Source organism: Notolepis coatsorum, assembly GCF_963971535.1.
Source record: "Notolepis coatsorum genome assembly, chromosome: 19".
Lineage (NCBI taxonomy): Eukaryota > Metazoa > Chordata > Actinopteri > Aulopiformes > Paralepididae > Notolepis > Notolepis coatsorum.
The window spans coordinates 8,383,246-8,396,144 of record NC_140183.1 but is presented as its reverse complement, the minus strand read 5'-3'; the positions used below and the strand labels follow the sequence as shown (position 1 = coordinate 8,396,144).

At 42.5% G+C, this 12,899-nt stretch overlaps 1 protein-coding gene across 1 annotated transcript in view; it reads left to right on the top strand.

Annotated features, from left to right (window-relative positions):
- LOC311245921 (uncharacterized protein) overlaps nt 1–11,010 on the top strand; it is a gene marked incomplete at both ends in the record, with an annotated part of 25,062 nt that extends 14,052 nt beyond the window's left edge. Inside the window, 2 exons of the mRNA XM_084335945.1 lie at nt 1–112; nt 10,993–11,010. The exon at nt 1–112 is cut by the window's left edge and continues 68 nt beyond it. Coding sequence (XP_084192071.1) covers nt 1–112; nt 10,993–11,010 — 130 coding nt within the window. The remainder of the gene's footprint in view (nt 113–10,992) is intronic.
- Between the last annotated feature and the right edge of the window lie 1,889 nt (nt 11,011–12,899).

Here is a 12,899-nt window from a genome sequence, read left to right as displayed (position 1 = left end):
CGTGTGTCGCAGTGACACCATCACGGAAGACCACTTCCTGGCCCTGGAGGAATCGGGTTTCGACCGCGAGGACGCCTGGGACATCGGCGCCATTGCTGCTTTCCTTTCTCTGGTCTGCATCCCCTTAACACTTTGATTGCCTAAGGTTAAATTCATGATATACCATCCCTTGCCAGCTCTATTTAACATGGAGAAGTTCCCCTTCTTTGCAGGGCTATAACTTTTTAAATTCTATTGCTAGATTGCCATTATTAGGGCCCATTCAATGTCCTATATGTATTGTTCATGGTGTAGCAACGTTAAACCTTTTCATTCACATATTCATACTAAAATATGGTCTAAAGTATAAGTATGTTTTCATCTCTTTCTGCAGCTTTCTCCAGAACGTGATTTATAGCCCCAAATGCATTATATTGATGATGAAATACAGTTTGATAGCGATCTGTGCCAGATAATAAATTTCAACTGGACGTACTCCTGGAAGTTACTACACATCATCTGATGTTGACCGGATGGGCGAGGGGGCGTTTATAATTCCGTGGGCAGCGTTATACCATTAATCTAATGTGGGTCATATGTTCATCATATCAGTTAGTATAGAAGACGTTCGAAAATAACGCTGAATCTTACCGTGGCTTCCTCGCGCCGCTGGCAGATGATCGTGGAACAGAATTTTTTCCATTATAGGATGTCGAAATACCCGATCTATTTCGAGTTATTTCCACCGATCGATGTTCACTGTGTGAAGACAGAGTCTCGCTAGCATTAGCGAGTGCCTGGACCCCGTATGGAGTGAGTCCTGCCGGGTTAAAGGTTGACATCCGGTTTCGATCTGCCGATCGGCCACCAGATGGCGCTCTTGAACCGCTAGAGGATTGAGAGGAGATCAGAACTGTGTGTCAAGGCTCCAGAATGGAAATATGATTTCGATCACAGATTTTTGAAATATTGATATCAAAGACGAGTTCCGGCGTCCGCGGCAACTTGAGCATGGCGGGGAATGACGAGTTCCGGCGTTTTCGGCAGTTAAAGTGTTAACAATTGTGTGTATTGAGCCGTACTGTATTGTACCCATTCTGCAATCTGTTAAATAAAGTTTTCATTCATTAATTAATTCATTCATTCATTCATTCTTTCTTTCATTTATTCATTCATTCATTCACACAATGGCAATGGTATGACAAGGTTTGGCACATGTTTCCACGAAAGCAGGATATCATTTTTAATTTTTTATAAATCAACTCTGTAGATCATCCTCCATGTGTGTGTGGTTTTACAAAGTAAACAATGGGAAATAGGGGTGTAACGGTACACAAAAACCACGGTTTGGTACGTACCTCGGTTTTGAAGTTCGGTACGGGTTTTCGGTACAGTGGGGGAAAGTTTGGCTTTCCAGGTTCCACTCAGGGGTGATGTAGTGTGCAATAACTAATTGTACTTGTAGGGCTGTCAACGAATATTCTATATCGAAATGAATAATCGACTTGTAAAAGAGAAAGCATTAAACAGATCATCTGTCTACTCATGTTCTGTGTCTTGAGTCGTACTGTATTGTATTCTGCATCTGTTAATAAAGTTTCAATCTATAAGAGCCTCAAATTTCCATGTACATTTAATAAGTTGTCAGCCAGTTTCTAACCTGTAACATTCCTAAAGTAAAGGCACAAGGGTAGATCAATGTCGTTGAAGTTATGTAGACGATCTTTCCATTCCTGGTAACTGTAATGCATTCTACATTGTTGGCAGTATTTTAGTATGTGGAATCTAGAGATGGAAATATGCAGCATTGCACTTGATATACAGTAATTTCTCACATGGTTGATTATCAAAACAATCGCTTATCAAACCCATTGTGTTTACTGATATATACCATATAAACCATTAAGAGTGGGTGTCAGACAAGAGGGAAGACTCAGGTTTTAAACTGGATACCAACAGAGGTAAACATTACTTTGAACTGTACAGTAATCCAGAACTATTTCATTGCACTGTAAATAAACTGATTTTATAGTATGTCATATCATTCATGTCTTTCACATTCTACTAAAACTGAATCAAACCATATATATGTTATATATTATGATGAATTGAAAATGGGGGACCCTGATGTAAACAAGACGAAAGTCTTTCTCTGGTCTGCATCCCCTTAACAATTGTATGTATTGAGCTGTACTGTAATGTACCCATTCTGCAATCTGTTAATAAACTTTTCAATCAATCAGCCCCGCCCAACAAAACAAGGTACAGGCCCCGACGCCCCGCCCACGCACAGTAAAACCGACGCGACTACATGCCCCGAAGGCCGCCTCAAACCAAGTACAGGCCCCGAAGCCCCGCCCAGACGTTGGGCTTGCGGCTCTGCAGATATCCCGTATTGAACGTCTGACGTTTTGACGTTCGGCACGCATGCGCATTATCACATACGGATGTGCGTCATTATTCCTCCTCGAGGATCCTAGCCGCGTGATTTTTTTGTACCTACACTCCTTTACCATCGCTTCTGTTTTATGAAACTGGATTCTTCCAGGTAGGCTGTGTTTTAACATGTCTTACACCGTTTACAAGTGATGGTATAAAAGCTGAAAAGACGCATATGTTACAGCTTTTATTTGGAAAGATTCTGACCGAAAGTTGTTGTCGCTAGCTCGACACAGGTATTTGTTACGAAGCTTACGTTAAATCTCTGGATATTCAAGCACTTTGATTCCAGCTTCCAATCAAAATTGATAAAGTGAGTCACGACTCCCCACCTCCCACCCCCTCATAATGTACAGTCCTCCCCATCATATGTATATTCTCTGTCAGGATCTATGGGTAACAACAGTACTGTATATTTGCATATATATGTCACAAATGTAACAGTACTAAATACCTGTATGTCCCTATGCCATAAATGTCACTATGAATTGAAAATGGGGGACCCTGATGTAAACAAGACAAACGTCTTTATCTGGGTCTGCATCCCCTTAACAATTGTGTGTATTGAGCCGTACTATATTGTAACCATTCTGCAATCTGTTAAATAAAGTTTTCATTCATTCATTCATTCATTCATTCATTCATTCACGATACGTAAATTAACACTAATGTCTGTGGTCAGTACATAGAAACACTTCTGTCTCTGGTCAGTATAACTATCCTAGGTTAGAGCAGGGGGGGGGGGCTCTGTTGACAAGTGTGATCGGTTGGTTCTGGCGGTGACTTATTGATTGATTGAACATTTTATTAACAGATTGCAGAATTGGTACAATACAGTACAGCTCAATACACACAATTGTTAAGGGAATGCAGACCAGAGAAAGACTTTCGTCTTGTTTACATCAGGGTCCCCCATTTTCAATTCATCATAACATAATATGACACACATCATACAGATAGACAGTACTGCTACATCTATACATTTATGACATACCAGATTTACAAATACAGTACTGTTTGTGATACAAAAAGAGTAAAAAAAAAAAAAAAAAGTGGGCAGGGGTGAGGTGGGTTCTGGGGGTGAGGTAGGGCTGGGCGATATGGCCTCTAAATGATATCGTGATATTTTTTGGTCATATCACGATACACGATATATATCGCGATATTTTGACATTTCCTCTAAAGCACTTAAAAATGCTTGATTTAACCCTTTGATGCATACAGTCATGCCAATATGATGATTATAATAAGTCCCTTCAAAATATGTTTCCATTATTAAACCATGAAGATGCTTTAAAAAAATAATTAAATGAAAATGTACTAAGAGTAGTCTACTGACACACTAATAAAAAAATTTATTTACATCTAAGACAATTTATATAAAAACTATTGGGTGCCTAAGACTTTTGCACAGTACTGTGTTTTCTATCCACTTTAGCCAAACACACACACATATATATATATATTAGGGATGCCCCGATCAATCGGCCACCGATCGTTATCGGCCGATAATCAGTATAAATATGCAATCGGCGAATTCCGATAATGAGTCATATTCGCCGATCGCGGAAACCGATCAAGCGGAGATCTCACTCGCTGTCTGTCTCAGACACACAGGACCTGCAAACTGCCGCTGCTCCCTTGCCCCGCCCGCACCCGTGTACAGTTTGTAAACACAGAGGACTGAGAGGCGGCTCCTCTGCTCGAGTCTATAGTGCATTCGACCTGAGCTAACGTTAGCTACCTAGCTATCGTTACTGTTTAAACAAAATTACCCAGTCAACTATTCACTTTTAGTAGGTATTGTCTAACGGTGTTTAGCCGGCTAGCTACTGATAGCTCCTGATATCAACAAATGCTCCAGCAAGTCTAGTAGTCCATGTTGATACCTCCGTTAGCTTGCGTTAGCTGACGTTAGTTCACTGTTCAAAACGAAATGTCCCATTGAACTAAAAAGTTCTGTCTTAACGTAGGGCTGGGCGATATGACGATATTATATAAATATCGGGTACAGTTCATTAACGATACACTTTTTAAACGTATCGTGGATATCGTGATGTTTTGCCCAAGAGGCTTGTGTCGCGTCAATCTGGTCCACACGTTGACACTTTTGAACAGCGCCGCACCACACACACACTACTGCATCAAAAGTTACTACTTATGATAACAAAGGCATTCGTTTTGTGGCATTAACGTTATATAGTTACACTTTCAATAACATCAGCGTATTTACATAGCAACGACCGAGGTCGACCTAGATATAGCAAGCATTAGTCGTTCATATCTCAGCCCGTGCTGACTCAGTTGTGCCCATTCTGCGGTCTGTTAATAAAGTTTTCAATCAGACAGATGTATGGAAAGTAGGGCTGCAACGATTAGTCGACATAATCGACGATGTCGATTATAAAAAAATCGTCGACGAGAAATTGTTGCGTCGATTAGTCATACATTTTTTTTTTTTTTTTTTTTTTGCACTACCTATCTTTGTGAGAGTGGCTTCTCAGGGTTCCAGACAACATCATAACATGATGATCCCATAGCAAATTTTGGACATTGAAAACATTGTTCCCCTGCAGGAGATGATGATCAGACTAGACACACAATACATTATAGGGGTGGGAATCATCAGTTGCATCACGATACGATACGATATCGATTCTTTGGACAACGATACGATATTTGCCGATATCACAAAGTCTGCCACGATACGATACGATTCAATTCAGGTGCCTGCGATCGATATGAGGCGATATTATGTGCCCATTTAACACAATCAGTCACATTTAGATCAACTAAAAAAAGGCTACGGAAATATCAATTGATGTATTTATTTTTGAGCTCTTCCAGACATTTAAATGAAAAACAATCTATTGTTTTTAATACAAATAGACCTCCTGTTCACTTTTGTTTTTATATATTGAGCTTTAACACACACACAGACACACACACACACACACACACACACACACACACACACACACACACACACACACACACACAGTCCCCCACAGCCCCCACCCCTCCTCCTTCCAAGTCCCCTCTTCACTCTCCTGTTCTCTCTCACGGTTAGCTGCTTAGCTTTTAAGCAGCCAACGCGACGTTCATTTAGATATTTAACGCGACGTTGGCATAAAGGAATGGCGACGATGCAACGCCTGTTATATGCATTTGACCCGTTGCGGGGAAAAACTGCACAGACTTATATCGGCTCGCAAAATAGACGCTCTGTAGTGCTTTAGAGCAGACGCAAACACTGCTGTAATGTATACACGGAGTTTCACAATACTGGGCGCCGGCGGATATGACTCGCGGGGATTTTCAAAATAAGAGTATCGCAATATGAATCGATCTTTTTATGTTGCGTCGATCCTATTTGATTATTGATAATAGATCGATATATCGATCTGGATCGATGTATTGTCCCACCCCTAATACATTACACACGCACTCCTCTCACTCACACACAGCGATCAGAGTAAGACACACACATACACACTCCTCTCACTCACACACAGCGATCAGAGTAAGACACACACACATACACACTCCTCTCACTCACACACAGCGATCAGAGTAAGACACACACACATTCACACTCCTCTCTCTCACACACAGCGATCAGAGTAAGACACACACACATTCACACTCCTCTCACTCACACACAGCGATCAGAGTAAGACACACACACATTCACACTCCTCTCACTCACACACAGCGATCACAGTAAGACACACACACATACACAAATTACACAGTACACACCTCTCACTCACACAGCGATCAGAGTAAGACACACACACAAATTACACAGTACACACACTCCTCTCACTCACACAGCGATCAGAGTAAGACACACACACATACACACACACACGGACTCCTCTCACACACAGCAAACAAAAGTTATTTAAAGTACACTTCCACTTTAATTTGTATTATTTAATTTATTTATCTTGTTATGAGTGATTGCTGTATTGTTCTTCAAATACATTTTCATTTAAAGTGGCTTAAAGATCCAAATTCAAATGTTTCATGAGTCATTATTTTAATTTGCTATGGGATCATCATGTTATGATGTTGTTGTTTGGTCCTGACAAGAGTCTCAAAGTCTGGGGTGATGGTAGACAAGCAACTCTGAGGTCATGCTCAATGTCCAATCTGTTCCTCTGCTCTGTCTTCAGCTGGACCAGAGCTGAGAAGCCACTTTCACAAAGATAGGTAATTTAAAAAGAAATTTTTTTTTTATTTTTTTTTGTTGTTGTTTACATTGGTTTTCGATTAGTCGACTAATCGAAAAAATAATCGGCAGATTAGTCGACTACCAAATTAGTCATTAGTTGCAGCGCTAATGGAAAGGCTTTTATTATAACATCCGTTGCAGTAAAATCATTATGCCTCCAGTCGTTTAGTCCTTCTGCGGAGCTAAAAGCTAAACGTCGGCCGCAGCGAGCTACCGCTGCCATTGTTATTGTCATTGAGCTCTCCAATGGCGGAAGTAAAAAATGAATACGCGCTTGCCGATTGGTGCTAAGAACAGCAGGGCGGGTGCAAGCGATGTGACGTAATTGGCAGACGCGACTGTCAATCAAAATGATTCTGTTTGCCGACTGAATGAATGAGAACGTTATTAACAGATTGCAGCATGGGTACAATACAGTACAGCTCAATACAACAACAGTCAACAGCGGACTGGAGGATGCAGACCAGAGAAAGACTTTCGTCTTGTTTACATCAGGGTCCCCCATTTTCAATTCATCATATTTCATATCTAAATCATATAATATCTCATTGCTAAATATATGCAATATATAATCTAATAATCCAATAATCTAAATCTAATATATAATATAAAAATGCTAAATGCATGGGTATTTTATTTTGTCTTTAATGTTAGCTTGCAAACTCAAATACTGTCTTGGTAAGCCTCATAATGAATTTTGGGGAAAAAAAGAAAAACATCGTGATGCGTATCGTGTATCGCCGAAAGGTCAGAAAATATTGTGATATCATATTTAGGCCATATCGCCCAGCCCTATCTTAACGTCATCTAGCCGGCTAGCAGTAGCTACAGATAGCTCCTGATATCAATGTCTTATAACATTGATTCAATGCGTATTCGAGCTGAGTGCTTGCTGAATGTGATATGACCAAAGCACAGTAACGTTACCAATAGGGTCCAGCTGCAGCACAGGAGAATCCTTTTTGGAGCTGGAGGCTACTAGAGTACACACAGACAGTGGAGCTGTTTGCAGATAGCGAGCATTTTGACTTGTTGCGTGGTGGCGATGTCTCGCAGATAATACAAGTACAAGTCTAATTATATAATATATATATTTTATAAAAAAAAAAAAAAAATTTATATAAAATAATTTTTAATTTCTTTTTAATCAAAAACGATCGGTATCGGGAGCTCCAGTAGCTCACCGCGTACCTCGAGCGCTATTTCGGCGCCGGGGACAACCGTGCTCGTCACGGATCTGGGGTTTAGCGAGTTCGATTCCCGGACTGCAGCCGTGCCTTTCTCAGAGTGTCTTCCCCCCATCTGTACCCCCATTCAACCTGTTTCTGTCGGTCATTCTTGACCAGAGAAAATGCGATAAACGCAAAAAAGAGCCAGCGGAATGGCCAAAGTTTAAAAAAAAAAAAAAAACTATCGGTATCGGATCGTTATCGGCCGATATGGCTCACGACGATCGGTGATCGGTATCGGTGGCAAAAAACGTGATCGGGGCATCCCTAATATATATATATATACACACTACTGTGAGAAAATAATAATCACACACAAAGCCTTACAAAGGGATAATGGCTTATAGCAGACTTAATGATTTTAGAATATTTCAGATAATGAAATGTTTATATCATCAACTATCCAGAGAGAGAGAGAGAGAGAGAGAGAGAGTATAAGCTGCCGTAGGCGATGATGTCACACTCGAATGTAAACACAGGAAGTTGAACACACAGAGATTGAAACTGGATGCAAGAAACGAATAACCAATAAATATGAAGTTATCTTTAAACCTCTGTTGTCAAGCGTCGTCAATATAACCCACCCCATTTTCTCACTAATGGAACTAGTGTCGTGGAGTCCGCTTTGAGCTAACGCTAGCAGCTAAGAGCTAGCGCTAGTTAGCTTAGCCTATTATGGTTTAATTTAGCAGCTAACATTAGCCCATTGCATGTCATTGAAGGTCCGCGCTGGTCTGTGTAATGAAATTACAATTGCATGTCATTTAAGGTCCGCGCTGGTCTGTCTATAATGAAATGAGAGGAACGCTCTGCACTAAAGCAAGTCTCATATCAGCCGCGACGTGACAACATATACTCGATGTTCACGATATAGTAATTTACTATATCTCACGTAGAACAAGCCGCGATACATCGAGTATACTCAATATATCGCCCAGCCCTAGGGTGAGGTCAAGTAGTAGTCTGACCAGTTTGTTTTGTGATGTTTGTAATCTTGTTTTTAGCGCCTTTGAGGTGCTTTGGTACCATGAGGTGCAAGCATAGTCGTAGTACCCTTGAATGAGTGCTCCTGCCAGAGTCTTCAGGGTATTCTTGTTTACCAGAGAGGAGAACCGGTACAAGAATCTAGTTCGTTGGTTGACTTTTTTTATTACTTTGGATGCCATTTTGTCACAGGAAAGATTAGCCTCTAGGATGGAACCCAGGCAGGGAACAAAATGAACTTTTTGACTTACCAGCCATTTGGCTGGTAGATTTTAAAAACTACCAGCCAGGCAGATTTTTTACCAGCCAAAAATTTAAAATAGCTTTTTAGTATATCGCCATGTTATTATTACTATATAATACTCTCATATGCTATTTTCAATTAATATCATAAACAACATAAGGAATATTAGCATAATTTTGAGTGGACTGAAGGAATGAGTCAGCGTTAATAGTTTTAAATGCAAATAATTTATTGAAACATAGAAGTGGGGTCGGGGACACACACACTGTTTCAACTCACCACCCCCGCATCATATTGTAGTCTAGTCTGTCTTCAAACTTCCACTCCTCTCGAAACCTTTTTATATTTGAATATCAACATTATCTGTGCATCCTCAGTAATCCTCAGTTTACTACAATATACTCCTCTCCTGAGTCCTGACTAGTGACTTCATCGTCTTTCCAAACGCACGCACACACAGAAAGGGAGAGTGCCCCCCCCCCCCATTTCCCTTTCCCCAGTCCACACTGTCTGCTGTTCTCTACGGCTCTGCCGCTGATCAGGATTAGCTTGTTAGCTTACGCTAACATAACGTTCATTTCGGGCGATGTGGGCATAAAGGAATGGCGACGATGCAATGCATGTTAGATGCATTTGACCCGTTGTGAGAAGAAGAAAAAACCACAGACTTATTTCGGCTCGCAAAATAGGCGCACTGCTGTGTAGCTCTGCTCTCAGGGAACAAACTTAACTTTTTGACTTACCAGCCATTTGGCTGGTAGATTTTAAAAACTACCAGCCAGGCAGATTTTTTACCAGCCATTGGCGGTTGGCTGGTACTTATTTTGTTCCCTGAACCCAGGTAGGTAATTTCGTCTTTCCTTGTGACAATATTTTCCCCATCTGTAACTGAGAAGCCGTCGGTCTTGCTGAGTTTGTTATTTGAACCGAAGAGAATGGACTCTGTTTTGCCCATGATGATGATGATGATAGTTTGTTATCAGCGAGCCATATGCAGATTTTGCCTAGTGTTTTTTCATCCTGCAGCTTGTTCTTGTCAGAGACCAGCAGGGCTGAGTCGTCCGCAAACAGGAACAAGTTGCAGTCACAAGCTGACGACATGTCATTTGCATAAATTAGGAACAGTAGCGGACCTAGTATGCTTCCTTGTGGAACACCACAGCTCACTGTGAGGGGGGGGGGGGGGGGGGTAGGGTACCGTTTACCTCCACCATCTGCTCTCTCCCCTCCAGGTAGGATTGCATCCAGCTCACTGATAGACTATCAAAACCAATTGCTTTTAGCTTGTCACTCAGAATGGTGTGATTGACAGTGTCGAAGGCCTTTTGTAGGTCCAGCATGACCATGCCGCAGTATTTGCCCGCGTCCACCTCTTGTTTGATGTGGTCGTTTAAATAGAGAAGGCATGTGTCAGTGGAGTGGGATGTTCTGAAGCCAGATTGGAATTCGTAGATTAGATTTTTTTCCGCAAGGTATTTTTCGACCTGTTCGTATACAATTTTTTCCATGACTTTCGAGATGGAGGTAAGGATAGAAACAGGGCCAGGGGCGGAGCTTCAGGGGGGGCTGTAGGGGCGGGGCTCCCCGGGCCCACGACGGTCGAGACCCAATGGGGGGCCCGGGCCCGTCGCCGAGGCAGCAAGCTCCGCCCCCGAGATATCCCGGCGGGCCCCACCACTGTGCACTGACGTTTGTGGTCATATTAGGTATAATAAAGCATAGCCTATAATATGAGTTGAACTTGTGCTGCTATTTTCACACTCACATTTAACATTAAAACATATATATATAAAAAAAAAAAGTGAATCCAAATGTATTTTGGGTAAAATCGTCATCACGTAAACCAACGTCATCATCAAGCACTCGTCATTCAACAGAGCACTGCCACTGCCTAAGCATGAGCACTACTTATAAACACAAGTGTGGAGACAAGTTGGTTAAGGTTAGAGTTTGTCTTAGACTTAGCATAATAATAATAATAGAACGCCTGCCCTTTCTTTCGACGGTTAAGCTTAGGCACTCTTTCGAAGTTGGTTAAGGTTAGAGTTTGTCTTAGAGCATGGCGATAGAAGCATGGCGCCAGGTAGTTTGCAGGTGCAGAACTTGCTGTCCTCGGGAGAGCCAGGCCTGACGCCTGACACCCCTCCCCCACCGGCTCCTTACCTGCTGCGGCGCAAGGTGAAGAAGTACCGTCGGAGTCGGACACTGGAAATGAAACCAGCAACAGGTCTCCCTCACGCTACGGGTGAAACTACCACGGATCATGATGTGTGTCCTCTGCAATTATCCTCTGGGGATCCTGTCACCGTGGAAACCGCCGAGCGCTCTTTCTCCAAATTAAAACTCATAAAAAACTATTTGAGGAGCACGATGGGACAGGAGAGACTGAGTGGACTGACCTTGCTGTCCATCGAAAGTGACCGAGCCAAGAAATTGGACATACAGCGGATTGTGGACGAGTTCGCGGAGCGCAAGGCTCGCAGAGTAGTCTTCAAGTAGTGGTGAGTACACTTTATTTACTCCGTGCCTATTTTAATGTGTGGGGCCGCCGTGCCTATTTTAATGTGTGGGACCGCTGTGCCAATATTAATGTGTGGCCTGTGCCTATTTTAATGTGTGGGACCGCTGTGCCAATTTTAATGTGGGGCCGCCGTGCCTATTTTAATGTGTGGGACCGCTGTGCCAATATTAATGTGTGGCCTGTGCCTATTTTAATGTGTGGGACCGCTGTGCCAATATTAATGTGTGGCCTGTGCCTATTTTAATGTGTGGGACCGCTGTGCCAATTTTAATGTGGGCCGCTGTGCCTATTTTAATGTGTGGGACCGCTGTGCCAATTTTAATGTGGGGCCGCTGTGCCTATTTTAATGTGTGGGACCGCTGTGCCAATTTGACTATACTGCTCTGAGCTCTGGTGGTGGCTATCCATGGGGCTGAATGGTGTGTCAGAAATTGTCATTTTATTAGGCTATGTTTTCGTCCTTGTGGTTTGTTGGACTTTATATTATGTTATATCATTATCTGATATATATATTTGTTTCTTTCTTTTTGATCCACTTTTTCTCCCATTTTTCTCTATTTTCTCCCATCCCAATTTCGTATCATCCAATTCAACCCTCCCCAGGCTGTCACGAACGCTGTTTCTTGCCTCCCACAAGCCGGCTGCAATGTGGACTAAGTCATACATAGCACAAGTCCCCTCCGGTACTTGAGGTAACAGCAGTCGCATCTTTTCACCTGCGCAGCTCGATCTCTCAGTGGCGAGGAGTAACGCGTGGGAGGCTCACGCTGCCCCCGACACTTCCTGATTCTACTGCGCAGGCGCACCAACCGACCTGTAGGAGTCGCTGTCCACAACGCCCGATCCCCACCCATCAGTTTCCCACCCCCTAATACGGCCAATGTGTATTAGTACGGACGACCAGCTAAACTGAAAGCAAATGTGGAGCGCTGGGCTCGAACAGGCAAGCCCAGCGTCTCCAGTATTTTGTGGCGAGCGCCTTGCCCACTACGCCACGTAGCCGCCCATATATATTCGTTTCTATACACTTTGTAGAAACGAAATCTTAAATATTACACTTTTTCTTTCGTTACTTTTCTTTCAAACATTGTTTTAAATTGTAATCTATACTGACTGAGCGATTTTTAAAGGGCCCGGTCATGTGGCCCCGGCCCGGGTCTGATACGCGCCGCCACTGAACAGGGCGGTAGTTGCCAGGGTCTAATTTACTGCCTTTTTTGTGCAGGGGTGTTACTCTCGCATTTTTGAAGTCCTTGGGGACGT